Raw genomic sequence first — 26,383 nt, forward strand, 5'->3', positions numbered from 1 at the left:
TGAAAGCAATATAGTCACTGTGTGGCACATGTATCTTCTTTCCCTTTTCAGTTTTTTATTTTATTTTATTTGTTTCTTTCACATTGATAAAAAGAAAATAAAAACATTTTTATTAGAAAGAAATTAAAAAATTTGAGCCTAAAAACTCTATTATCATTGTATCCCATTAGTTTGGTAATTGGTATTAGAGCATAACAATTTGGAGAAAAAGAATAATCGGATTTTAAACAAAAATCGATAATAAATAATTAAAAATTCGTTTTATATTTTATAAATAAAAGAATTTATATATAGGCTTAAGTTGAGATTTGAAAATGCTATGCTATGATTCGTCAATTGAATCTTAAATAAAAAGATCTCATATAGATCCGAGCTATAGACTAAGCAAGAAAATACAGTGGAGGTTTTAAGTATGAATTTCTTACTACTAGGTCTTGGATACCCAAGGTCTGAAAAATGTAATCAATGAAGTGACCACTCTATGCAATGTTGAAAACTTAAAATAAGTTCTACTTATAAAAAAAATCATTACAAAATAGTTTTAAATAATACATATACAATTAGAATTGAGAGTGTTTCAAAGTAAATAATGAGTTGAGAGAAGTCAATAGATAAAAATTTGGATGATTGGTTAATAGTTTACAAAACTGAAGACATTTAGATGTTAAGATCTCTCTGACAGAGGACCACATCATTCATTTACTTCAAAAAAAATAAAAATAAAAATCACTTACTTTCTAAACTCTCCACCAATATATAATATGATCAAATGAATCATCAGGATACTTTAGAGTATGCTAAGGATGGCTTAACTTTGGAGTAAGTGACACATTATACAGAAAAATATGTTAGACTACAGTTTGTACAATGTGACCACAGTTTCATTTTGAGATCTCTCGTTCTATCTCTCCAAGTGATGGATTATATATGTAGAGATCAGTTTCATTTTGCCTCATACTGCCTTTCAAGAGGAGGTTCTAGCAATCAAGGCAGGGGATATTTGCATGCAGCTATCTTTAGACTACTCCTCGGTTTAAAATCAAATTAGAGCTCATAAGCCATCATAGAGCTTCTTCGAACTGGCAAAGTACACAATGAAGTAAGTGTGGCACTACTTCATAATATACGACGACCCCTCTACAACGGCTTATGTGTATTGGCTAAATGTGTACTTACTGCACTTGTTAAGAATCTCTAATATTGAAATCTTCTTTGACCAAAATATTTATACTGTTTTATTATAATATCTAGATTCTAGCCCAATATATCAATGTTCAAACTTACAAGTAAACCTAAGTCTAGCTAGTTCAGGTTTCTTTTTACTAATAATGGTTTTAGACAGAAAATTTTCTAAAACTAAAAAACATACACATTGTCATTTACAATGCAGTCACCTAATACTCTCCAAATCAACCAAACCTAGAAGAAACAAATTGTTTCTTGATTAGGTTGTCACCACCTAAATCTCTCCTAACCGAAACAAACTTAACTAAAATTAAACCATTACTTGACTCTTCTAATTTACAATGTAGTCACCTAAAACTATAAGAAACTGTTCCTTAATTCAATTGGATGTTAACAACCTAACTAGAGTTACAACTTGAAAACATAATCCAAAAAAAAAAACTTTTATATTATATACTTTTATTAGATTAAGATGAAAATAAAAATTAGCATGAAGAGTAGAGAGATTCTAAAGACCTTTATATAACTTTTTGTACTTTAAATAGAGGCTCCATGCATATCTTTATAGGCGTGCACATATTCCCCCAACCAAATATTATTCTCATCTTATTTCACACTCTTCAATTCTTCTTCCTTAACCATATATATATAATCATCAATTACACTTCAAACATTTATGAAATCAAATAAATGTATAACTGTGTAGATGAGCCTACATAGTTATAGAAATCACAATGTTGCCAAAAACAAAAAAGAGTCATAGAGACAACAACAATACTTTTCCCAACAAAATGACTTCAATATTTAAAGATCATCCAATGTTCTTGAATTCATAAGAATACCATCAAAAATAAAATATAAAAACAACTCCTATGAAGAAATTCACATTTTTCGAATTTCTCAATATTAAATCACAACTCAAAAATAATATAAAATATGTAAGAAAAAAATAAAAAATCTATACTCCTCCTCCCAAGAAGAAAAAAAACCCATAAAAAAATTCTCAAATATTAAAAAAACATAATCAAATCACCAATTTCTTGTAATAAATCTCAAAAACAAAGAAAACAAAAAAAAATTGAGTTTTCTTTAGTTTTGTTTTTTTTGTAGTTTTGTGTTTCTTTTAACTCTTACAGGCGTAAATGAGGAGAGAGAAGTCAAGCTTGTCTTGTTGTTCATCTTTCTTAACCATCTTCTCTTCTAACCAAAGCCTGCTACTGTCTAAACCATTCCTTGTCCTAAACATGAACACAGCTCTTCCACAAGCTCCTCCTCCTGGATTACTAAAGAACCAATCATGAACATCCCACATCAGATCCACTAGCAACCCATCAACAAAGATCGTCTGGTTCCCTCTAAAGTTCCATTGAAGCCTCTTCACTTTAATCACTGTCTTCTTGTCGATACAAACAGAGAGAACAGGGTAATGATGATGAGTGCTCTGTTTTAGACCCTCTGTTTCTTTATTACATCTGATGACGATTTCGTGCGAGTCTCCTTTCTCAACGAATCTAGCTTTGGTCGAGTAGAAAGTGTTGTTCCCTGTGAAGTGTTCTTGTCGAGAAACAAGAGAGAAATCGAAACCTATGTCGCCGGAGAAACCCTTTTTACGGAGAGTCTCTTCGGATGTGTCACCAAGAAGAAGACCTAATTGACCATCAACGAGGACGATAACGTAGAAGCCATTGATAGGCTCAGGACCACAAGAGTTTGAATCGTATTTAGCTGAAGAAAGATCCCAAAAGACCTCGATCTTGCCGAGATCAGAGTCCACAGATTTGTTACCTTTCTTCTTACGGAAGAAACGAGAAGAAGTGTTGAGTTTGAGAGGCGTTGAAGGGTTTTGATCTGCGGAAGAAACAGAGATGCTTAGACCATTGTTGTTGTGTGGATTACACCAAGTGACTTTGATGATGAGATGATGCTTGGTTAGAGTGATCTTGTAGATGCTTGTAATGGCTGTTTGTGTTGATGATGGTATGAGAGATGATGATGATGGTGAGATACAAACGTTGTTTGTACTGTACTTTGAACATGATGATGATGAAGATGATAATGATAATGGATGTGTCACGTTTATTGAGTTCTCGCTAAAACATGACACCAAATCTCTCATCTTGGGAAAGAAATGAAAACTTTTGTTTTTGTTTGCTTCTTGAAACAACAAAGTGTGATTCTTGTTTTACTTTAAGAATCAAGAAAATGTTGAGAAGAAGAAGAAGAAGAAGAAGAATGAATGAATGAGAAAGTAACAACGAATCTGGGGTTCTTGAAGAAGGTTAAAGATTGGGTTTGCTTTATTTTGATTTCTCCTCTTTATTCTCTCTTTTTTGGTTTTGGTTGAGAGAGAGAGAGAGAGAAATGGATTAGGGTGTTGTGTTGTGTGTGTGTGTGTTAAGAGAAGAGTGGAGATGAAAGATGGCGAATTTAAGTAGTTTTGAGCTTTCTTTGTCTTGGGGACACAATTTTTTTTTTTTGATTATGATATTTTTGTTTAAAGTGTAGTTGTATGTTAACTAAATTTTAAAAAGTTTTAATAGTACAACTTATGACTTTTTTAAATTAAGAAAAAATTGTAAAAGGGAAATGAAATTTGTTGTTAGTCAAATATGACTTTTTAAAGATTAAACCTTAGTTTTAGAAATTGATTTGATTTTTTTTTTTTATATAAGGGAATTTTAGATTTATGATGAGATTTGATATATTCTAATTTAGGGAAAATATTATATGGATTTAAAGAAGGTTTGAATATAGAGGTTAGAGGAATTTTTTATTTTGTAATTTATTTTGGTCAAAGTAACTCTCAATTAATTTAAGAAACTGTCAGACTATAAGAACAAGTTTAGTAACGTAGTTATATGAATATGTTTTAGTTTCGAGAGTTACAATTTAAGACAACTGGTTAGTGATTAAAAAAATAATTATGGATGGAAAAAATATCCTCGATCTGTCTCCAAAAAAACAGATATTTTAAGAGTATGTATCTGAATTATTAGGATTTTTCAAGAATATTAAATTATTATATATAATTTTTCTATTGTCATTAATATATAATTTTTAGACATACAGAAGAAAAATTTAAGAAATAAATGGTATTTTGACCAATAAATAATAAATAATAAATAAATAAATGGTATAACATTTACGTTTTAAATACACGAGTAAAACAAAGTGAATTGGATAAAAAAAGTTTTGTAACATACCAGTCAGGATTGTTTATATTGTTGTCTTTATTAATTTGCTTAAATCAAGTTATCACTTGACGTCTCTTGTCGAGCATAAATAATAAATATAATTTAGTTTTTTGACGTCATATAATCTTGTTTCTAAACTATAAAAAAATGTCGAATATGTTGTATTCATTTAGGAAATAATAATAGAAAATTAGTTAGAACCACTTAAAACAATGAAAACATTTTCGTAAAAACTCTTTAACGCTATAATAGAAAAAGGTAAGAAGAGTGAATTAATTTCTTACTTTTATTAATTTTAGCGTATTCTGAAGAAGCAACAAAAAAAATAGTATATATAAATTTTTTGAATTAATTAATTGTTATTTAAGATTTTTACACACAAATTAAAAAAACAATTCAATTATATTTTATTTTATCTTTTTGATATACTTTCTAATTTTATATTGGTCAAAACATTTAAAAATAGAATAAAATTGGAATTTCACTAAACATTTGTATAGAAATCTAAAACGACAACTATTTATAAACAAAATTATAACTCTAGAACGACAACTAATTAAAAACAGATAGAATATATTTTAACAATGATTAATTTAAGAATTCACGTTTTTCTCTAGAATTTAAAAGAAAATACTCATATACTCATTTGAAGTGATGTTAGATTGATATCTACAATTTAAGTGTTTTTACAAGGTTATAACACTACCTTATAAACTTGTATAATGAATATATGCATTCAATTCGAATCAATGTTTTGATCCCAAACGAAATGATGATACTAATCACTGACAACCAACTTGTGAATTTAGGTATATATCCTAAAACATTTTGATGGAAACATGAGGGTTCTTTAATAATTAAGAATGATGACCATTTCTATCAATTACTTGTTTAGTAAATTAATCAAGAAAACTTAAAAAGTTATTGCTGTTGGGAGAAGAGATATATAATTATGTTTGATAAGTTATAAAATAAATTAAAAAGAGTTTATGAAGACAGCCTAACATCTGGAGATCTGAGAACAAGTATCTTGCTTTTGGAGCTTTCTGATTATTTAAATCAAAATGTTTTCAACTTATGTTTCGATCTTGAAGTTTTATAATATACTCAGATTCTAATTTGCGCATTTGAATTTGTGCTACATATTTATAGAATAGCTAGGAAAAGTGAGTTTTCTTGTGAGAAAATTAAAATATGTTTTGTATGTGAATTAATTAAATGATTTAATTAGTTGTTCATATAGCTAAATATGGTTCACTATTAATTATTTTAAATGGATTTAGGTGGGTCTCTGTTTGTATCATATTTAGCAAAAATTAGAACTAATATCTATAAATGATAATAACATCTTGAATTATTTGTTCAAGTACCACATAAAATGAGCTAATTTCTTTTTTTTTTGCTTTCTTTTTTCCATCTCAATTCAGCTTAATCTAATCTATACTATTAGAATGTCAAACTTATAATAAACAAATATTCATGTCTATATTTTTAAGTAGTGTATATACAATTCACAACATATATATTTTTGGATTTAAACTCATAATATGACAAAACAGCATCGATTTTTTTAATACAAAACTATTTGGAATCAAGTCTGACAAATGCATGTACTCTGTCTTTTTTTCTATATTTTATTTTTAAAAACGTTTTCTCATACTTACTATTAAATCAATATATTTCTAGAGTAGTAGTTCATTGCTGGGAAAGTTCTTAATTACGTGATTATGTAGGCAAATCAAGTTTGTCTACAAAGCCGTTGACCTAGTTAAGAGAAAGGATGATTTGGCATATGACATTCATAACGAAATTAGTGAATATAGGTACAAAAATGTATTCAATAGGTGTTAGATGCAGTGAAGAGAACTTACATTAAATTGAGAGGTCAATGCTATTATATATTGGGTTCATAAAAACTTCAGAAACAAATTTAGAAGTCATGTGGCTGCATGTGGTATGAAGGTACGTCGAAATCAATTCCATCTCCCATGAGTCTATTCTCCTACTCTCTCTTTTTAAAAATTCTATAGCATACTAGCATTGGAGTTGTTTAAGACTTTTTACAATCTTAAGTATTATATATACAAAGAATAAGTTTAATATTAGCGTAACGATGGCTCCGAATGGAATCCACTACGTGGTTTAGTCTCAGTAGACGGAACCAAAAATTCGGAAAATTTTAACCGAAAAGAAAATAAAAATCGGAAAACCGAAAAGGAGAAAGAAATTGGATGATATGAGACAAAGCTTGTCATGTAATGCTAGCTAGAGATCATATATAATTTCTTTTAGCAATGCAAAATGTCACCATCATCAATTACCAAAATCCAGTAAGATGAATGGGTATATATGATGGGCATATACTTGCACAAGTTGAAAACATATGTTTAGACATTGACAGAATAATAATGTTTTGGTTTTTTTCTATCTATTCTCAGCTAATTTTTACACATTGAAATTTGGAGCATTGCACTACTACATTTTAATTAGTGAAAAAGATGGAAAACAAAACAAAATAAACAAAATAAAAATCATTGACCAAGACATATAGCCTAGTAGCATATATATAGAAATGACTTGTGCTAGTCTTGTCATAACATTACCACGTTGATTCAAACCCACACCATATATATGATAGGTAAACAATTTGCATGCCATCAATGCTCTCTCAATCGATTTCGTTTTGTTCAAAGGTGATTTGAAGTTCTCTTAGAAAGTGGACATGAAAAGAGTTAATATCTACGGCTAATGGATATATGAGTACATGAAAGGCAGCTAAAAAGAGAAGACTCTATTGGATAGGAACATTGAAGACACAATATGTGAAATGAATTGAGAACATCGACAGCAAACCCTACGATACGATATACAAGCATTTGCTTTACAAGGTCCCCTATCCACTTGTGAGTTGTGAGGGTCTTGTGTTTAGTGTCCCACAATGGAGAACCATCATTTATTTCAGAACTACAATATACAATTATTATTCTCAATCTATCATTTTGCAAGTTTTATGTAAGTTACTAGCTAGTATCATAGTTAATAATAGTCGCAAATTAATTACGAAAGTAGCTATGTTTCCTACGATTTTCCTACGTTTATAGCTATAGAAAACCGAGTTTATTTTATAGTATAACATGTTATCGGGTAACATTGTAACTAATTTTTTTTTAGTTGTAAAGACAATGTAAGCTCAATGTTCCTTCTATAATATGATATCTAGAAAGTAAGTAAGTAACTATATATAATATGAAAACTCTTTAGCTTTTGTGAAAACAAGTATAAGAATGAAAAATTATGTAACCTGAATGTAAAAGTGGATTTTCTGGTGCGAAATGTTTGCACCATTCCGTTCTTGGTTAAGTATGTAAACAATTGTCCTTTAAATTGGCTCGTATAAGCTAATTTCTTTCCTTGTTGACAAAAAAAATGGAAAATTATTTTGACAAAGGGAAACAAAAAAAACTCGAAAAATATCAAAAAAAAGAAGATTAAAATTTGAAATCTCAAATATCAAAAAAGAAAAATATATGAACACACTCGTGCAAAGAGTTGTTAGTGTTCGAACTGTATTATCGATGGTCCGAATCATTTTTTTCTGCCCTACAATTTTGCTGTGAGGTCATGAGGGCATGCATGAAAATAGAACTTAAGAGTTGTGCTCGCCATCGTTATTGCAACGTCGTGACTTTCATAATTGTTTTTGAACTTTTGAGATATACTTTGCAAAGTGAAGGAACTAAGATGTGACTTCACTTTTTCTATCTTAGAGAATAAATCCAAATAAAGTGAGAGGATTTGGTCAATTTCAAAACATAATATAGCAGCAAGTTCCACTAAAACTTTGTATATGTGAAAACAAAACATGTGAGTGTATAGTTTCTTCAGTGGAAGCATAAAAAAGTATAATTTAATTTTATATGTATGTTGATTTGCACAAAACATTACAAAACAAAAGCTCAACGAAGTAAGATTTTACTAACGCATCAAGCCGCACGCTTATATGACCACAAAATAATTATTTTGAATTGTTCGAACCTTTTGTAATAAGTTGGTTTTTTTACTCAAGAACTTAGACATTGATTTATCTTTACTAAGTTTTAGATCACCCATTCAAGCTAGTGTTAAATGGACTAATTTCCGAAATTGAATCAAATGATCCGTTTAAGCGGATTAAGGGAATGTTTTAGGCTTGGTGTATGCGACGAAAGACAAAAACCGCTAGCCGAGATCCGAATAACGAAAGGGCTTAGATAAAGAAGTGGACGTACAAGATCTAGGGGTGGATGTGGTAAACTTGTCGAAACTAATTTTGATGAGAAAATGTGTTTATTTGGTTCCTTTATACGATTTGATTACTGGTTTGTAATCATTTAACAGAGAAACAAGATTGGTGACTATATTAAGAATCAAAATGTTTGATCAGAAAGAGATATACATGAATAATTATTTGTATAGCATTTTCGTTGGTTCAATTGTTAGTTCGTATAGATCTATTGACCATACACCCCTACAAGTTGTATTTTTACTAGACAACATTGGTCGAACCATGTGCTACCTAGATTGCATGATCAATTTGGTTTATTTGTGTTTTGAAAGTTATGATGATAATTGAAGATCGTATTATTACATTTCACTGTTAGAAAACTGAATATTTCTTTTCGAAATTATAAAAAAAAATTATTGGTATGATTGTTAACGTTTGCAAAATTGAAACATTTCATACTTGATTTAGACCTAGCGGAAACCATTGAACCACTATCACTTGGCTACCAAACTTATAGTGTTTGGACACAAATCCACAAAACTTTAAGACTCACAAATGAATAAGATCATATATCATGCTCTGCTCTCGGGGCTGAGCGGATGTATGAGTTTCGGCCCATAACCTTTTTGATTGTTCGAAAATAATAATAATAAAAAATAACATTAAAGATCATTCAAGTGATTCGAATGTTAATTCTAATTCTAGAATTTGAGTCAGAAAAATACCACATATTTAATATGAAAACAACTTGGCTCACATTAAAACTAAGTTTTTTTCTTTAGCAAACAAAAATTAAAAGTATGTTTTATTTTTCTTTTCTTTAAAAAAAACAAACAAAGAGAGAGTTACATGAAGTGATCATAGAACCATGGCCTTGATCAACGGCGTCGTTTATGGATAAATGTCCAAACCAAACTTTGTTTAGATTAGATAAGCTGAATTTGAGGTACGAAATGTGAGGAATTTGATTTAACTTATATGTTGCTTTGTTGTCATATTAGTCGCATATGTACAACTAACTCTCAAAGATTAGGAGGAGTTAATAATAATTATAAGCCCAAATTGTCTTTTAAATCACTATGCACTAGCTAGTGTCTCTTAGTAAGATTTCTAGGTTTTGTTGAAAGTTTGTTAGCTGATCACTTTCTCATTGAGACAAACTTGACATTACTAACAAATAATATACAAAACTGGTTTTGTCAAAATCATTTATTTTATATATAGGTCGGAAACACCAAGTTTGGTGGGAAGCACTTGACAGACACCCACATGAAAAATTGTAATTTCAGATATTTTTTTTTTGTGTTTCTACAAATTAACAATTGTTTATTTCTCCATAACTTTATAATGCTTGTCTTAATCTCTCTTTTTTTCGTTTGTGTAAAATATTCATGTAAACGCAAACACACGTGAGAATTTAGTGTGAAACAATCTAAAATCAATTATAAATTTGTTTTTTTTTCCTAAGCAAATTTTAGGATTTGTCATTTTTGTAAAATTTTAAAGATATAAAAATACGATAAAATATGCATTTTACTCGTTATATTTGGATTTAGTCAATTCTGTTTACTTTTAAAATTTAGTATATATTATAAAATGTGTATTTTACCAAAAAAAAATCACAAACATAAGTGTTTTAAAATAATATATTTATATTTCTTTTGGTAAAAATAATATATTCGTAAAATTATGACATTTTTCATAAGAATTCCAACAATTTAAGGCAATTCTATAATATCTTGGCCGACGTGGAAAATAGAAAAGAGAAGCTAAGTTCTTTGGCTTGGTATGGTAACGAAAAGGGAAAACGAACTGAAGTGCTTTATTGAAATGCACATGGTGGCAACCAAAGCCAAACAATGACCATTCAATAATCATTTTACAAAGACTGTTCTTGTTTTGGTATCAAATTGGGGTCCCTGAGAGAAACTTCCATTTCAATTTTGCCCAAAGACTCATACCCCAAAACTAGAGCCTGCAAAATAATCATCATCATTGTATTGTATTCTAGTTTGTAACTTTCTGCAACAACTCATACGAACATACCCACTTTCGTGTCTTCGAAAAACCGTTTTTGTGTGGTAATATGGCTGGTTTCAAGTCTCTCTCAAACAAATCATCAAATGAAATCTCTCTACTACTCATGCCTACTTGAAGAGAGATGAAGCTAAATACTACATATCAAGGTCTCCTCATGGACAAACCAAATCAACGATACACGCAATGACAAGAGTCATTCGACAAAAAATAGCGTGTAAAACTTAGTTTCGTCCTTTGAGGTTTTCCTTCAATAGGGACCACAAATCACAGTTTATATCCTAAATACGTTCATGCTTTGGAATCGAACAGAGAAAAATTAGTACCAACGTCAGCTATTCTCACAACATGGCATATGAATTCTAATAGGAGATTGTTCTTGATACAGTCTCTATGCAGATACTTCATAACAAGCAAGTGGATAGATGTGCATAGGCTTATCACTTCCCTTATTTGAGTCAAAAACAAGGCCATGGAACATAATTCAAATGGTACATACGTAAAGGTCTCATCTCATACAAACGATCTTATTTTCTTTTAAAAAAGAGTGGATGAATCAGGGAGAGCTTATCTTACACTCTGACAGTAACTATGGTTGAATCATCATCTGATTAAAAAGATACAAACCCAAATAAAACTAGATGGAAGTAATAACTTCTGCCAAAAAAATGTAATAGAGTTCAATCTAAACTGAGAGATTGCAAGAGACAGTTGACAGAATGTAACTTAAGAACCTGAATTTCCTTAAAAACCTCAAACTTAGCGCAAAACAATCCCCGGGATGTTAAGCCACCCATCAACTTCAGGTGCTGTTACTAGATGGGACTGAGATAGTTTGCAAATCTACCTGTCAATGTCATCAAAGATGGATAGTTGTTAAAAATCTTACACTCCTTCCTGACATCTAACACAACTCTAAAGGAGTAACCTTTGCACAGCCAAGTTCAGATGATGCTAAATAAATGATATGGGTATGTCTCAATGATCTAAGCCACATCCTAAACAAGCTCAAACGCCCAAGACAACCACATTTGCATATTTCATTTGACGAAATGTAACTACAGAGATTGGATTTGCAGAAACTCAATAACTGAAACTAATCTTACACAAGAAAGAGAGTAGCTTAATCAAGAAACGAAAGAGTAATACAATTAACCAAATCCAAAGCAGGTTTTAGTATCATTACCTTCATAGGAAGTAACATCAGAGGGGAGTTTCGAAACAAGGCAAGCAGCAGCAACAAGGCTGTGAAATGGTTGTTGTGTGCTTAGCTCTCTCCGAAGAAACCTTTACAGATTCAAAAACATCAAAATCCAAAATTTCAATCAAGGGCATCACAAGAATCAAGACTAGATACCAAAAAAACGCAGATTTACATCAGAAGACATCGGATTCACCTGGGAACAGAACCTTCGATTCGTGAAGCAGTGTTGAAGCGTGGGGAAGTGAGATTAGGGTTTGGAACGGAGGGTTTAGCTCTAGGTGAGATCAATCTCCGTGCAGTGACGTTCCTGAAGATGGATCTAGTAGACCTAGAAGCGATTCCAATTGCAGCCATTTCACTCTCTGCTCCTCCTTTTCTTCAATTGCTTCTGCAAAATCCCCAAAACCTTCGTAAACCCTCCCGTAGGAACTGGGCACGCGGTTCGAATAAACCGTATAAATTAAACCGGAATTATCCCGGTTTGGGACAAAATCTATTTATAGCTTTCGTTTGTGTAGTTTTGTTTGATTCTGATTGTTTAGTACAATTTTGGTTTGGATGGTTTTGGTAATTAAATTGGTTCTGAAGCAATAAATTTGAAATTGAACAGATAAAGAGGTTAAGGTTCATTTGATATCAACTAAAAAACACAATTCTGTACATCTTCTACATATCCTTGTGAAGAACATTCACAAGCTTCTCATACGAATCTCTATCCACTAGCTTTTTCTCCTGCAACATCTCCAACAGTCTTGTTGCTTCATCGTACTTCCCATTCCTACAACTCTCATCGACAAGTGTTTTATACGTAATAAAATCAACCAAACGACCATTCTCAATCATCTCCCACAAACACTTCACTGCATCATCGATCTCACCGCTAAGCGAAAGAGCATTTACCAGAGAGTTATAAGATTTCCCATTTGGAACAAATCCTTTTCCTTTCATCTCATTAAACAGTTCTCTACCATTTATAGTCCTACCTTGTGCACATAACCCATGTATTAGATAATCATAAGTAAACGAGTTCGGCTGGCAGTTGTAAACCACACTCATCTGGTGAAATATCCTAAGAGCATCATTGACGTGAAGCGAGAGCACGTAACCTTTAACCAAACAGTTCAAAGCGAATACGTCAGGTTCAATCCCGCTATCTACCATTTGTCGAAACAAAGATCTCACCGTCTCCATGTACATATGACTTGTGTAAGAATTGTTACCTCGGCCCAACAAGGCTTTGAAGAGAATATGATATGTTCTAATCGTTGGTCTACATTCAAGGTTCTTGCTAGTCACCATGTGTCTGAATATATTCACCGAGCGGATCAACTTCCCCGCTTTCGTGAAATAGAAGATGATCGAATTGTATAGATTCTCGTTGCCAATGTGACGAACCGAGAGTACCTGGTTCACAATATCATCCATTTCTTTGTACATCTTTGCAGCTCCCAGCTTCCTAATCGCGATGTGGTAAGAGCAATTCTCATGCTTGAATCTCGGCTGCTGCGATGCCCAATTAAAGAGATGGAAACACAGAAACGGGTCTTCTTCAAGAGTTATAGCATCGGCTAGTTCTTCAGGGGTGAATCTTGGTGGAAGCTTCGAAATCGTTTCTTGAAACTTTGATTCATTAAGAACTGGCTTCATACTCATTTTCTTTCTATTACTGATTCTCCTTCGAAGTGAACGTGTTGGAGCCGAAGTTGAGTATTGTATATACATAGACACAGATGATGACCGACCTAACACTTTGATTCCAAGAATAAAGCTCCCAATTAGAATACATTTTGCACAGCTGATGAAACCATTTCAACGAAATAATCACAGATACAGAGAAACGCAAGTACCTCACCAAATCCAAAGCAGGTTTTAGTATTATTACCTTCATAGGAGGTGACATCGGAGAAGAGTTTCGAAACAGGGCAAGCAGCAGCAACGAGGCTGTGAAATGGTCGCCGAAGAAACCTTTATCAGATTCAAAAATCAAAATCAAAAATTTCAATCAAGGGCATCACTAAAATCAACAACAGATACCAAAAAAAAGCAGATTCACATCGGAAGACATCGGATTCACCTGGGAACAGAACCTTCGGTTCGTGAAGAAGTGTTGAAGCGTGGGGAAGTGAAATTAGGGTTTGGGACGGAAGGTTTAGCTCTGGTTGAGATCAGTCTTCGTGAAGTAGCGTTTCTGAAGATGGATCTCATTGACGTAGTAGACCTCGAAGCCATTTCCCTCTCCGCTGCTTCTTCCTTCTTCTATTGCTTCTACAAAACCTTCGGAAACCCTGCCGTAGGAACTTGATAAACCGGTTCGAATAAACCGTATAAATTAAACCGGAATTAGGAGGCAAATTCGAGAGAGGATTACCAATTATAGCCTTGGTTTTGAAGACTAATTACTTTGGTACAATTTTGGTTTAGATGGCTTGATGATTTAGTTTCACTTGAAACTTGCAATATTCACAATTTGTTTTGCTAGAACACTATCAAGACCAAAGTAAGTTACACAAGAATACTCTGTTTTCAAAATTGGCTGAGTTTTAGAAACAGATACGACAACAACAAAACTTGAGTTAGATTCTTCTTCGGTTATCGATTCGTGTTCTCTTGAGGTCAGGTTGTGTTTGGCTGCTCGGTTGTAACCTCTTTTGGTTACCACTTTCTTCAATCTGTTTACAAAATGTAGCATCGACGATATGTTTTAGTCTCGAGTCAAAAAAATTGAAGAGTTTAACCTGTAGTTGTAAAATACAAACTTCATAGGTTCTTTTACCTTGTTGAGTTTCTCCCTAACAGTTTTAACTGTTTGATTCATTGAAGAGGACGCAAAATACTCCTACATATTCGATACAACCCGTATCAGTAAAAGATGACAGATATCTCCAAGTTTTTTTGACACAATTGTTCAAGTGAGCAGGATACAAAAACACAAAGCACAGACCTGGTTAGAAGAAACTCGTGGAATAGGAGCGTTTCGTCTATGGAATTGGTACTCCATCACTCTCCTAATGAAAAAAAGAAGCAGTCTCATGCACTAACTCGTTGTGTTCATCGATACATAAAATTGACCAAATAAACCATCTTTTTTTTTTTAACCTTTGTGGGGAGAAATCGTCTGTTTGGGTCAAAGCCGGTCCAGCTAATTTTGCAACTTGGGAGGTGCTCTTTTCTCTCTGGGCTGTTAACAAGATAAAAACCATATTTAACTTGTGATGTCACGCAGGAAATCGTTTAACAGTTTATATTGTTCATTTGATATCAACCCCGTCCATGTATTTTTAACCCCAAACACTTTACAATGCTATAAAATACACTTGAGGTTAGCTTTTGCAACATGTGATGATTGAAGTTTGATTTGAACAGCTTAAACGTTGTCTCTGTAACAGTAGAACCAATGAACTAAGGTTCAGCCTATAGGTGTTGATTTTGAAATTTGTCACTAGATCAGCAGGACTAGTAAAAATCTTAAATGACGAATCTAGAAAAGAAGAACCAATCAGTTTCAACCTAAACTTAAACATTTCATAAATATAATCCCCATATACAGTAATAAATTCAACCTATGTCTTGCTGGATCAGCTATGTACAATGAAACCTCTAATGCCACTTGGAAAAGAGTGATTCTTAGTTGCGAGTTTTGTAAGTTCATAATCTACAGAGGAGACACAATTTCTATCCAATATCTCCAATGATCGTTGTTCCAAGTAGGTTTAAATTGACAGTAAGATTAGTTGACATGGACATAGAAAGCTTACGGTTCAGTCTAGCGAGCACTTCTCTCCTCCTGGTTTCTAACTTATCCTTCGTGTCACTGAGGCTCTCGAATTCAGGAGAATACGAAATTTGGAGCCGATTTCCCAAAAAAGTTGATTCATCCAACTTCCTCTTTGCAAATCTATCAAACATAACCATTTCTTAATCAAACAAAATTCTTCCCTTTGGAACCAAAAAATAGACGAACGTATAACAAGAAACGAATTATGCAGATAAAAATTCGATAGTATTAGCCAACAAAACTAAAATTCAGATATCATAAACCTTCTTAGGCCTCTCTATCTTTGAAAACCTACCAAACATAAACCTATCTAAGCCAAAAAAATTGTTCATTCCCAAATCACAAGTAGCAGAACATTAGATAAAAACATCACACCAAAACGACTCACGCAGTTCAATTCAACAGATTCAGCTGCAGTAATCAAGATAGCATTACACTATGAAGCCACACAAAGACAAGAAAAAACATAAAAATCCTATGATCACTAAGACAAAACAGTGATGAGTTTTCACCAAAAATTACTTAGAGTTCCTTAATCAATAAATTTCCAAATAGTAATCTCTCAGTGATGCCAAAAGAAGAAATCAAAAACCTTGCATTAGTAATGAGACGAAACTTGATCCAGTAGACATCAGTGAACTCCTCACAGTCTTCTGCATCCATAGGTTTACATCTACACGAATCAAAAAACACAAACCAAGTCATAGTCCATAAGAAACCTTGGGATAAAACACATAAAGAGGCAAGAAGAGCACTACTCACTCTTCAACGTCTCCATAAGTCATGAACAATCTCATGAGATCATCACCACAACCCAAAGCTGGGACATTACGTACTATCAAGTATCTGGAAAAAACCCAACAAAAAAGGTTCAAACTTTCAATAAATTGAAGCAGATAAAGCAAGAAGAAAGAAAACAGATTGGTTTTAAAAAGTAAAAATTTCACCTTGATTCATCGCAAACTGTATAAACCCTAACAGCTGGGGACTCATCTTTGTATCGAACCATTCTGAGAGGTACACGATTCAGTCCTTAATCGAAGAAACTATTACAAAATCAATTCGAGACTAAATTGAATGAAACGGTCTCTGTTCTTTACACTAATCAGGCAAGGAGATTGAAAAGGTTGGAACTTTGATTTCACATTTCACATTAAAACCAAAAAAAAAAAACTTTGATTTCACAAAATTGATCACCAAGTCTAAAAATTTCGAAATCCCAAAACCCTAATTTCAGATATTCAAAAACAGAGAAACGAAATCGAAGCAGAGGAGGAAAAAAGGTAAGACCGTAATGATGTCGTCCCCTAGAACATAGAAAACGACGTCGGCTTACCAGAATGCGAAAAAGTAATAACCCAAGTTAACCAACAATTATTTGGAAAAATATCAATTAAACCATGAACTGGTAAATTATGTAATTTTGTTTGATTACCAGTCTAAACAATTTTGTTTATCAAACCAAATAACACATTTCATAAAATGATCAATCGGATCAACTGAACCCATTTAACATCCATTAAACCATCTGTTAGCTATTAAACGAAGCGTTTTGTCTGTGAATCAAAAGATTATAAAAATATCCCCAAATAACCCTAAATTTTAACAAGTACAATTCAAATTTTTTTATCAACATAACCAGAACAACACAAATTCATAATGCATGACTTACATCTCCTCTAGTTGGACAACAAAAGTAAGGTCTTCATGAGTTCTGAATTGAGCTCGATGTATAGATAGCAACATCTAAGCCGCAATGACACTTCGACGGGAAACCGTGGCACCCGCGTCCTCTGTTCTCACCACTCCATTAGCTTGAATTGCAACTCATATCACAAAATCGTGAAGAGTAGAAGGTGTGAAGCAGAAGAATTCCAGCTTAAATCGTGTTGAAGAAACTCGAATTTGGGAAATCGATTTTGTGTTTTAGGGTTGTATATTTTGATTTGAGGATATTATATCTTTTGTTTCTCAGACAAAACGTTTTGTTTAGTAGCTAACAGATAGTTTAACGAATGTTAAATGAGGTTTAATTGCTCCAATTAATCACTTTACCAAATGTGTTATTTGGCTTGGTCAACAAAATTTGGTGTTGATAATGAAAGTCAAGCAAAACTACATGGCCGTAGGCAGAGTTCAAGGTTTAAATAGCCAGTAAGTTTAGAGTTTAATTGACATTTATTCCAACAATTATTGTACTTGAAATAAATATTTAGGTTTTCGAAAGTTATTATCATGTAAAGTAAAAATAAATAAATAAAATTATTTGGTTTTCGCTTATTTAATTAAGTAGATAATATCTGAAATTTTCCTACTTTAACACATTTCCTGTATGATGAACTCAAATCAAATGCATCATGTCATGTGTCTGCAAAGAAGAGAAAACCTTAAACATGATATCATATATATATAAGAAAGCCCTATGAGTCATGGTGGTCAAATGACACCCATGAAACTTTGAAATTTAGTTAATTTTTAGTTATAATTTTAAAATTAACCCTAGTACAATAAAGAGATTGACCCCTATAATTAATTTTTTTTTTTTTTTTGACCCCTATAATTATTATTTTTACATTTTGACCCCCATAAACATAAATCCTAGCTTCGCCACTACCTACTTTCGTTATCTCGATCCTCCTTGGCTATACAGAGATAGACGTCAAATAAGGCAATATATGAACCACACAGAAGAGAGTACTCTCTTCACACAAAGTGAGCATGAGATAGAGGAGAAACACGACCAGAACAAGTCCAAAGATATGACTCACGCATTCGACGAAGAAGAAACCCGATCGAACCTGAGGAACCCATACAAACTGCATTGATCGATGTAGAAATAAAAGAGCTTCCATACCCAAATATATATCTTGGTGATCTAGAGTTCCAAGAGACGACATGATCATGAGTATGTGTATGCATGATGACGTAAAGTATTTGCTTCCTAGCTGCCATGCCAAAACATTATATAGAATCATTAGCTAGCCATTTGTTAAAAATCAAATAGTCGCATGCATGCATAACCACAAGAATGTGCAGAATCATTAGAACACTCGCTATGATTCATGTATCGTTTCGCTCTTCTCCTTCATGGTGAATATATATACGTACTACCTAATTAATATGGTACTCATGATTCCTTATATTGTGTATTTATGAGAGGTATTATTACGTTCAAATTAAAATCGTATTCCAACTCTAATAACGAGATGGAATTTGTTAGGGTTTTGATTTTCTTGTCAACTATATATGGAGTCTCTATCCTATTTGAATTTATAATTTATCTTTATCCATTATCCTAACTCGTATACTATCATTCGATTTTATAATGGTAAAATATGAGTTTTTTATGTGTAAATTTTTTTAAAAAGGTTTAAACTCCTAATCCAACTCTTCCAACTCTAAGTTGAACGCTGGAAACGTCTTTTGGGATGAACCAATAGCTCAAGTTCCATTCTCTTTTTTACCTTTATCAGCTCGACTCAAGTTCTGACAATGACTTAATAATTCTTATACTAAAATTCTTAGAATAATAATATTCAACATTAAAAAAAAGTATCTTATAATTTAAAAGGAAATAATGTACTATTCAAACCATAATATTAAAATATAACTAACTAAGTCAACAAAAATAAATAATGTGCCAAAATAAGTTAGTCATAGTCATGAATAACACACCAAATCTGAAATTAACTACATAATAAAATCTATTGACTTTGAATTCAACTTATTACCCTTTTTATTACTTGAAAATCATATAAAGGGATACATAGGCAAATGGTGTAAGAGACACTAAAAGATTAAACATGTTTTCCAATCCAAATATGTTCAATATTTACAGTGATGATTCCATAAACCATCATGAAATGTTACACAACTCCCAAATGGTTCAATCTACATTTAATCGTATGAACCATGAAATTTTGTTTGCTTCCCCCCTTTCTTTTTCTTATCCTCAAAATTCAAATGCCTCTTCACCTCCTTTTCATTATTTGATGAGGGGAAACTTTGATTCTGTTTCTGGTGCCGAAAATTCACATTCCTCTTTGTCACCTCATCTTACTCAAGTTCCTTTCAACCAAACCATCACAAATAGGTATACTACTATTATTCCTACCAATACACAGTTCCAATATGACACTGAATGTGTCAAACGTTCCATGGATTCAAAAATCAATCGGAATTATGTATCTCATCCTCCTAATTTTCTCGATAGTCAGCGTGAAGTTTTGAGTCCTACACCTCTTAGTGTTGTTTATCCACACCAAGATTTTGATGATCTTCGTCATTCAGATATGGTTTCCATGCCATCAAAAGGTAATCATATTCCTCAAGATAGTCGATTTATGAAGAAAATTCTCAAACCAAAAATTACTTATTATGTTGATTCTGATGAAGATGAGAAAAGTGATGATGATCAATATGATGGTCGTACGCATAGTATATCGTCTAAGAAATATGGTCCATATACATGTCCTAAGTGCAATAATGTGTTTGACACTTCTCAAAAATTTGCTGCACATATGTTATCTCACTACAAGAGTGAGAACATCGAAGAAAAAGCTCGGAGACTTCGTGCAAGAAATAAAAACAGATATTGTAAGCTCACGACGAGTCTTAAAAGATCAAAATAGAGGATGTAATAAGTTGTAGTGGAATAAGAAACATCTTGTAATCTTAAAAGAAGGGCTTTTATATGATTTTATTTCCTTATTATCTTTCTCAACTTATTTATTATGTAATCAACAAATGAAAAATTGCCTTCTTCTAGCATTTCATCACATATATTATTACTATGAATATATTTGCGTAGACAATTGTAATGTTTATTTGCTTTTCTATTCTAAGATTTGGTTGTTTTATAAAGTAATTTCTTAAAGTTCAATAAAATATGAATTCACAATTGTGCATTTTAAGCCAATACAATTTAAAATTGACAAAAATTAATATTTAAATTTGTTACATAAGTTCTTCGTATATTTGAGATAAGAAAAATAATTTTTTGAGAATATAAATATTTCTATTGAGTTTTTTTTCTTCAAATTTTTACGACAATTAGAATGTATTATGATCTTCACCACTTTTGACTCTAATTCTTAATATATTTTAATATTTTATCAAATTTTTATTAAGTATCTAGTTAGTTTTCTTGAATAAATAAATAAAAATAAAATAATGATTTAGTTTATATATTCTCAAACTCATGCCTAAAAATATTTGTTACCTAAACTTTTTCTAATCCACACGCATTTACAATAAAATATGAATTTACAATTGTACATTTTAAGCCAATACGATTTTAAATTGACAAAAAGTTTTTTTTTAACTATGTTGCATAAGTTCTTCGTATATATGAGATAAGAAAATAAATTCTTAAGGATATAAATATTTCTATTGGTTATTTTTTTCTTCAAAGTTTTTTACGACAATTATAGTATATTAATGTATTTTGATCTTAACGGCTTTTGACTCTAATTCTTAATAAGTTTTCAGTATTTTATCAAAATTTTCTTAAGTATTTAGTTAGTTTTCTTGAATAAATAAATAAAATAGAATAATGATTCAGTTCTTATATACTATACAAGTATATATATATTCTCAAATTCATGCCTAAAAATATTTGTTATCTAAAATTTTTCTAATCTACATGCATTTGTATTAAATCAGTATACAATACAATTTGGGTTTTATGACGACAGAAAAAGACAGTATACTCTCGCGGCATTTCGGTTTAAGTTCAGGTTTGATTCGGATTCGGTTCGGTTTAGTTTATTCGGTTTTATTAGAACATTAACCATACTCAACCAAAGTTAGTTTGGTTTGGTTTGTGTTCGGGCCGAACCATTTGGGTTGAAGAAACACAATCAAATGGTTTGAGTGTAAGATTGAGTCTGGTTTGGGTCGGTTGAAGTTCGGTTTAGTTTGGTTTGGTTCGGTTAACTCCTACTCCTTCATCTTAACACAATAGATTTATGACATCACACGGTTATGTCAGACATATGTAATTTTTTATAACACAAATTAAAAAAAAAAAATAGTTGAGATGTTAAATCTTATGTTAGATTAGATTTTATTATCAACCAACAAAAAAAATAAAAAAATTAGATTTATTTCACATTCACTGTTACTTACTTCCTCCATAGAACTTCTCATCACTCTCTCTCTCTCTCTCTCTCACACACACACACACACAACTGTACTCTCTCTTCTGGTGATTTGAAGAAAACCCTAATTCCCAATTTTTCATTTTTTTTGTCGTTTTGTTTCTTCACTCGTCTTCTCCGGCGAGAGGAGATTGTTTTTTTGGGTGGATCTAAAGGAAGATAAAGTTTCATCCTTTCACTATGCAATCCTGAGAAAATAACACCCACTAAGGAAATGTCAAGCTCCGACCCGAAACCCGGATCCAAACCGGGTCAATGGCCACCAGCTCCTGAATCAGCCGCAATGCCGCCGTCTTCCTGGGCTAAAAAAACCGGATTCCGTCCTAAATTCTCCGGCGAGACTACCGCCACTGATTCCGGTCAGCTCTCATTACCTGTTAGAGCTAGACAACAAGAGACCCAACCGGATCTTGAAGCTGGTCAAGCTAGGCTCCGTCCTCCTCCTGCCTCCGCCGTAGCTAACGGTGAGACTGATAAGGATAAGAGAGAGAAGCCACCGCCACCACCTCCAACAGCAACAACAACAGCGCCACCGCAACCACCTCCCGGTTCTGTTTCTGTTCCGGTTAAGGATCAGCCGGTTAAGAGGAGAAGAGATTCTGATGGGGTTGTTGCAAGATCAAATGGAGCTAATGGGTCAGGCGACCCGGTTAGAAGACCGGGTCGTATTGAAGAGACAGTTGAGGTTTTGCCTCAGAGTATGGATGATGATTTAGTGGCTAGGAATTTGCATATGAAGTATGGTCTCAGAGATACTCCTGGACTTGGTGAGATTTTATATATTTGGTTAATTTGCGATTGTGACTTTATATAATTGGGAATTAATATATATATTTATATAGGTAGATTCCATTTGGGAAATTTATATTCTTAATTCAATTGTTTGATGTCAGATAGTGACTCAGAATTTTTGTGGATCTTTTAAAGTTTCTTACTTTATTGTTTATATTGTGGTTTGGCTAATGATTGTTTTGTGTGTTTCAGTTCCAATTGGGTTCTATGGTTTGCAGCATTACCTTTCAATGCTAGGCTCATTGATTCTGGTTCCACTTGTTATTGTTCCTGCAATGGGAGGTTCGCACGTAAGTTGTGATTCTTTTGGACCCTCCACTTTGATCTATGTGGATTGCAATTTTTCATCTTTTTGACCATCTGTTTTTGGTTTATAGGAGGACATTGCAAATGTTGTTTCGACTGTGCTTTTTGTCTGTGGGATCACTACATTGTTGCATACTTCGTTTGGGTCGAGGCTTCCTTTGATTCAAGGTCCTTCCTTTGTTTTTCTGGCTCCAGCTTTGGCTATCATTAACTCACCAGAGTTTCAAGGTTTGAATGGAAATAATGTAAGTTAGAAAACCAAAAACCTCTTTTGCTGTTTGTGTCTAACTTAAGATGTCAATTTTTTTGGTTCCTTTTAAGGATACTGTCTTGCCATCCGAATGTAACTGTTATTCAGATTGTGGCCCCGTAAAGTTTTAGTGGAATCATATACTGCTCTTTAGGTTTGACAATTTGTTTTGGTTGCTAGTGTAAAACTCATGCAAATAGACCGTTGGAGCTCTCCTTCGATTTTTATGGCATAGTTAACTTAGCCTGGAATAATGAATCTTTATTAGGAAGAATTCTGCATTAGGCACCAGTCGATCATATTTTCCTACTTTTGGGATATGTCATTATGCTTATGAGTTTGTCTATAATATTGATGTACTCAATGCAACTGATAATTTGTGAATTAGTTCTGGTTTGTTTTGTTTTCTTTAGTGAGAATTAGATTGTCTTGTATAAAGAATGTGACATCAAGTATTGTTTTTTTTTGGTTAAATACGGTAGAACTTCAAGCATATCATGAGAGAGCTGCAAGGTGCAATCATAATCGGTTCAGCTTTTCAAGCAGTGCTCGGATACAGTGGTCTAATGTCGCTGATTTTGAGGTACAAATTTCTCTGTTGTCCAAAGCTGACACCTTTCAGATATAAATAAAGCATTAGTTATTATTTCCAGTTTGGTGTTTATCTATGCATGGTGGTTGTGGCTTCTTCTGGGGTTGTATTTACTTGTTTTCATAATGTTTTGACTTTCTATATAGGTTGGTCAATCCAGTAGTTGTTGCTCCAACGATTGCTGCTGTTGGACTCTCGTTTTACAGCTATGGTTTTCCACTTGTTGGTAAATGTCTTGAGATTGGTGTAGTGCAGATCCTACTTGTGATCATCTTTGCTCTTGTAAGTTTAGTGAAGTTTACATTTACGCATCCTCCATGCAAATGAAGTTTCTTTGGATGCTAATTTCAAATTTTGCTTTTCTTATTGAAGTTATGTTCATGTAACACAATTTGATATTTTACAATTTTTGTTGCAGTACCTCCGGAAAATCTCTGTTTTAAGCCATCGTATTTTCCTTATTTATGCGGTAAGTAAATCCATGTCTGCTTTTTCCTTATCTCTTATGATAGATAGAAAAGGGAAGTACTCTAGTTACCTTTACCGCAATTGAATCAACTTAAATAATGTGGTAGTCATCTCATCTGCCACTTCCCACTCGTCAAGTCTACATGTGATTTTGACTGACTTTCTTAGCTTCTTACTGACAGGTTCCATTGAGTCTTGCAATTACTTGGGCAGCTGCATTCCTTTTAACTGAAACAGGAGCTTACACTTACAAAGGTTGTGACCCAGACGTTCCTGTCTCAAATGTTGTTTCAAGCCGCTGCAGAAAATACATGACCAGAATGAAGTATTGTCGGGTTGATACTTCTCATGCACTGAGTTCCGCCCCTTGGTTTAGGTTTCCTTACCCCTTGCAATGGGGTGTGCCAATATTCAGCTGGAAAATGGCTTTTGTTATGTGTGTGGTCTCTATAATTGCTTCAGTAGACTCGGTTAGCGCTTTCTATCAACTTAAATTCCACCACCAAATTTTATGTTTAGGAGTCCAAATGTCGCATTTTTACTTATCTGTTTATGATATGGTATATGCATATGTGGTAATTTTTTATTTTATGGGCAGGTTGGCTCGTACCATGCGTCTTCTCTATTAGTAGCATCGAGACCTCCAACTCGAGGTGTTGTGAGTCGGGCAATCGGTCTCGAAGGTTTCACAAGTGTCTTAGCTGGTCTTTGGGGTACGGGTACTGGCTCAACCACTCTAACGGAAAACGTTCACACAATTGCTGTGACCAAAATGGGAAGCCGCAGAGTCGTTGAGTTAGGAGCATGTGTTTTGGTTATATTTTCCCTGGTTGGTAAGTAGTTACTAGTATCCGTAAGTTTCAAATTTTCTATTTTATTTTCAAACATGACCTCTTTAGCAAATACAAGTAACTATACTATTATACATCAATAAATGTATCTGAAAGTTAGCTCAACTGTTCAACAGGTCCAACTTTTTTACTCTCTTTGACTAAAATAATTTTTGAAATCCTCAGGTAAGGTTGGAGGGTTTCTTGCATCAATTCCGCAAGTCATGGTTGCTTCTCTTCTTTGCTTTATGTGGGCAATGTTTACGGCTTTAGGTCTTTCCAACTTACGCTACAGTGAAGCTGGAAGCTCGCGGAATATTATAATTATTGGGTTAGCGTTGTTCTTTTCTCTCTCTGTCCCAGCTTACTTCCAGCAGTATGGCATATCTCCAAACTCGAACCTCTCTGTTCCAAGTTATTACCAACCTTACATTGTCTCGTCTCATGGGCCTTTCAAAAGCCAATATAAAGGGGTATGTTACGCTTTCCCCTCATGTTCGCTTCCACTTTCACAGAACCTTCATTGTTTATAACTTCTTGTGTGATTGTTTGTAGTTGAACTATGTGATGAACACGCTCTTATCAATGAACATGGTGATTGCGTTCATCATAGCTGTGATTTTGGACAACACAGTCCCGGGGAGCAAGCAAGAACGCGGAGTTTACGTTTGGTCGGATAGCGAAACAGCAACGAGAGAACCAGCTCTTGCTAAAGACTATGAGCTGCCGTTTAGAGTGGGGAGGTTTTTCAGATGGGTCAAATGGGTTGGCATTTGAGATAAAAACAACAACAGAAGTGGTAAATATGTCAGATGAGAGAGATCCCTTCTCTTTTTTTTTCTTTCTTCTTTTTCTCTGTTCTTTTGATTAGTCAGTCTCTCAATTTTATAACACAGTGAAGCTTTTGCCTTGGGTCGCAAGTTTGTCTATTGGAGAGTTTCTTTTTTTGGTTGAAACAGAGAAAAATGATGATGTTGTTGTAAGTTATATAGATTATGATCAAATGCTTTTGTAACTATGAGAGTTTTATTCATTTTTTTTCTCAGTATATTTGTCCATGTCAAGTTTAAAAGGAAGCCTAGAGAGTAGAGAGATAGGATATGGTATAAAAAAAATTCAATTATTGGAAAGAGTTTGGTACCTAAAAATAGTAGAAAACAAAAGTAGATGGATGAGATCTAACCTTTTCCTTTACTATTTTTATATGTATAACATAAATAAATTGGATAATTAAAACAAATACAATTTGAGTTGAATAATAATATGACAAAATACTTTAGTTATCCTATATAGTTCATACACGTCCTTTTTTTTTTATATGGTTT

The 26,383-nt window shown here is 32.9% G+C and overlaps 6 protein-coding genes across 9 annotated transcripts; 2 read left to right on the forward strand and 4 right to left on the reverse strand.

The window, feature by feature from the left end:
- Nucleotides 1-2,058: 2,058 nt before the first annotated feature.
- On the reverse strand, nt 2,059-3,681 carry LOC17888823. The gene has a single exon (XM_006294509.2). The coding sequence runs from the start codon at nt 3,299-3,301 to the stop codon at nt 2,309-2,311; it is 993 nt and encodes a 330-aa protein (XP_006294571.1). The 5' UTR covers nt 3,302-3,681; the 3' UTR covers nt 2,059-2,308.
- A 7,472-nt stretch (nt 3,682-11,153) lies between these two features.
- On the reverse strand, nt 11,154-12,304 carry LOC17888107. The gene is made up of 3 exons (XM_006295252.2): nt 12,078-12,304; nt 11,867-11,967; nt 11,154-11,527 (listed from the first exon to the last, which is right to left on the reverse strand). Exons 1-3 carry the CDS (start codon nt 12,236-12,238, stop codon nt 11,496-11,498), a joined length of 294 nt encoding a protein of 97 aa, XP_006295314.1. The 5' UTR covers nt 12,239-12,304; the 3' UTR covers nt 11,154-11,495.
- A 182-nt stretch (nt 12,305-12,486) lies between these two features.
- LOC17889287 (pentatricopeptide repeat-containing protein At2g27800, mitochondrial) lies at nt 12,487-14,157 on the reverse strand. 4 transcript variants are annotated; one of them, XM_023784227.1, is made up of 4 exons: nt 13,959-14,157; nt 13,767-13,849; nt 13,105-13,632; nt 12,487-12,990 (listed from the first exon to the last, which is right to left on the reverse strand). In XM_023784227.1, the coding sequence occupies exons 1-4, from the start codon at nt 14,111-14,113 to the stop codon at nt 12,551-12,553; spliced, it is 1,206 nt and encodes a 401-aa protein (XP_023639995.1). In that variant the 5' UTR covers nt 14,114-14,157; the 3' UTR covers nt 12,487-12,550. The 4 variants fall into 4 exon arrangements, with proteins under 4 accessions (XP_023639995.1, XP_023639994.1, XP_006294242.1 ...); XM_023784226.1 differs by having other exon boundaries at nt 12,487-13,632; nt 13,767-13,825; XM_006294180.2 differs by having other exon boundaries at nt 12,487-13,626.
- A 153-nt stretch (nt 14,158-14,310) lies between these two features.
- Nucleotides 14,311-16,933, reverse strand: LOC17889060 (RNA-binding protein 48). Its single transcript, XM_006294896.2, has 8 exons — nt 16,607-16,933; nt 16,422-16,505; nt 16,252-16,332; nt 15,640-15,779; nt 14,981-15,062; nt 14,826-14,889; nt 14,658-14,720; nt 14,311-14,553 (listed from the first exon to the last, which is right to left on the reverse strand). Exons 1-8 carry the CDS (start codon nt 16,666-16,668, stop codon nt 14,458-14,460), a joined length of 672 nt encoding a protein of 223 aa, XP_006294958.1. The 5' UTR covers nt 16,669-16,933; the 3' UTR covers nt 14,311-14,457.
- Nucleotides 16,934-19,651: 2,718 nt separating this feature from the next.
- Nucleotides 19,652-20,290, forward strand: LOC17888798. The gene has a single exon (XM_006295878.2). The coding sequence runs from the start codon at nt 19,652-19,654 to the stop codon at nt 20,288-20,290; it is 639 nt and encodes a 212-aa protein (XP_006295940.2).
- A 1,512-nt stretch (nt 20,291-21,802) lies between these two features.
- On the forward strand, nt 21,803-26,108 carry LOC17889152 (nucleobase-ascorbate transporter 12). The gene is made up of 10 exons (XM_006293394.2): nt 21,803-22,587; nt 22,805-22,902; nt 22,990-23,163; nt 23,651-23,751; nt 23,907-24,042; nt 24,179-24,229; nt 24,411-24,698; nt 24,827-25,061; nt 25,245-25,531; nt 25,614-26,108. The coding sequence occupies exons 1-10, from the start codon at nt 22,035-22,037 to the stop codon at nt 25,833-25,835; spliced, it is 2,145 nt and encodes a 714-aa protein (XP_006293456.1). The 5' UTR covers nt 21,803-22,034; the 3' UTR covers nt 25,836-26,108.
- Nucleotides 26,109-26,383: the final 275 nt, after the last annotated feature.

This window comes from Capsella rubella, unplaced genomic scaffold, assembly GCF_000375325.1.
Source record: "Capsella rubella cultivar Monte Gargano unplaced genomic scaffold, Caprub1_0 scaffold_4, whole genome shotgun sequence".
Taxonomy (NCBI): Eukaryota; Viridiplantae; Streptophyta; class Magnoliopsida; order Brassicales; family Brassicaceae; genus Capsella; species Capsella rubella.

Coding starts and splice junctions, on each gene's coding strand:
- LOC17888823 (XM_006294509.2), bottom strand. CDS start 3,301: ATGAGAGATTTGGTGTCATGTTTTAGCGAGAACTCAATAAACGTGACA.
- LOC17888107 (XM_006295252.2), bottom strand. CDS start 12,238: ATGGCTGCAATTGGAATCGCTTCTAGGTCTACTAGATCCATCTTCAGG. Junction 11,968..12,077: donor ATCGAAGGTTCTGTTCCCAG/GTGAATCCGATG, acceptor GAATCTGTAAAG/GTTTCTTCGGAGAGAGCTAA. Junction 11,528..11,866: donor TGATGTTACTTCCTATGAAG/GTAATGATACTA, acceptor TGACATTGACAG/GTAGATTTGCAAACTATCTC.
- LOC17889287 (XM_023784225.1), bottom strand. CDS start 14,113: ATGGCTTCGAGGTCTACTACGTCAATGAGATCCATCTTCAGAAACGCT. Junction 13,850..13,958: donor ACCGAAGGTTCTGTTCCCAG/GTGAATCCGATG, acceptor AATCTGATAAAG/GTTTCTTCGGCGACCATTTC. Junction 13,633..13,766: donor CGATGTCACCTCCTATGAAG/GTAATAATACTA, acceptor TTGGAATCAAAG/TGTTAGGTCGGTCATCATCT.
- LOC17889060 (XM_006294896.2), bottom strand. CDS start 16,668: ATGGTTCGATACAAAGATGAGTCCCCAGCTGTTAGGGTTTATACAGTT. Junction 14,890..14,980: donor GACGATTTCTCCCCACAAAG/GTTAAAAAAAAA, acceptor TTTTTTCATTAG/GAGAGTGATGGAGTACCAAT. Junction 14,721..14,825: donor CACGAGTTTCTTCTAACCAG/GTCTGTGCTTTG, acceptor TCGAATATGTAG/GAGTATTTTGCGTCCTCTTC.
- LOC17888798 (XM_006295878.2), top strand. CDS start 19,652: ATGAGGGGAAACTTTGATTCTGTTTCTGGTGCCGAAAATTCACATTCC.
- LOC17889152 (XM_006293394.2), top strand. CDS start 22,035: ATGTCAAGCTCCGACCCGAAACCCGGATCCAAACCGGGTCAATGGCCA. Junction 24,043..24,178: donor TTGTGATCATCTTTGCTCTT/GTAAGTTTAGTG, acceptor TTTTTGTTGCAG/TACCTCCGGAAAATCTCTGT. Junction 25,062..25,244: donor GGTTATATTTTCCCTGGTTG/GTAAGTAGTTAC, acceptor TGAAATCCTCAG/GTAAGGTTGGAGGGTTTCTT.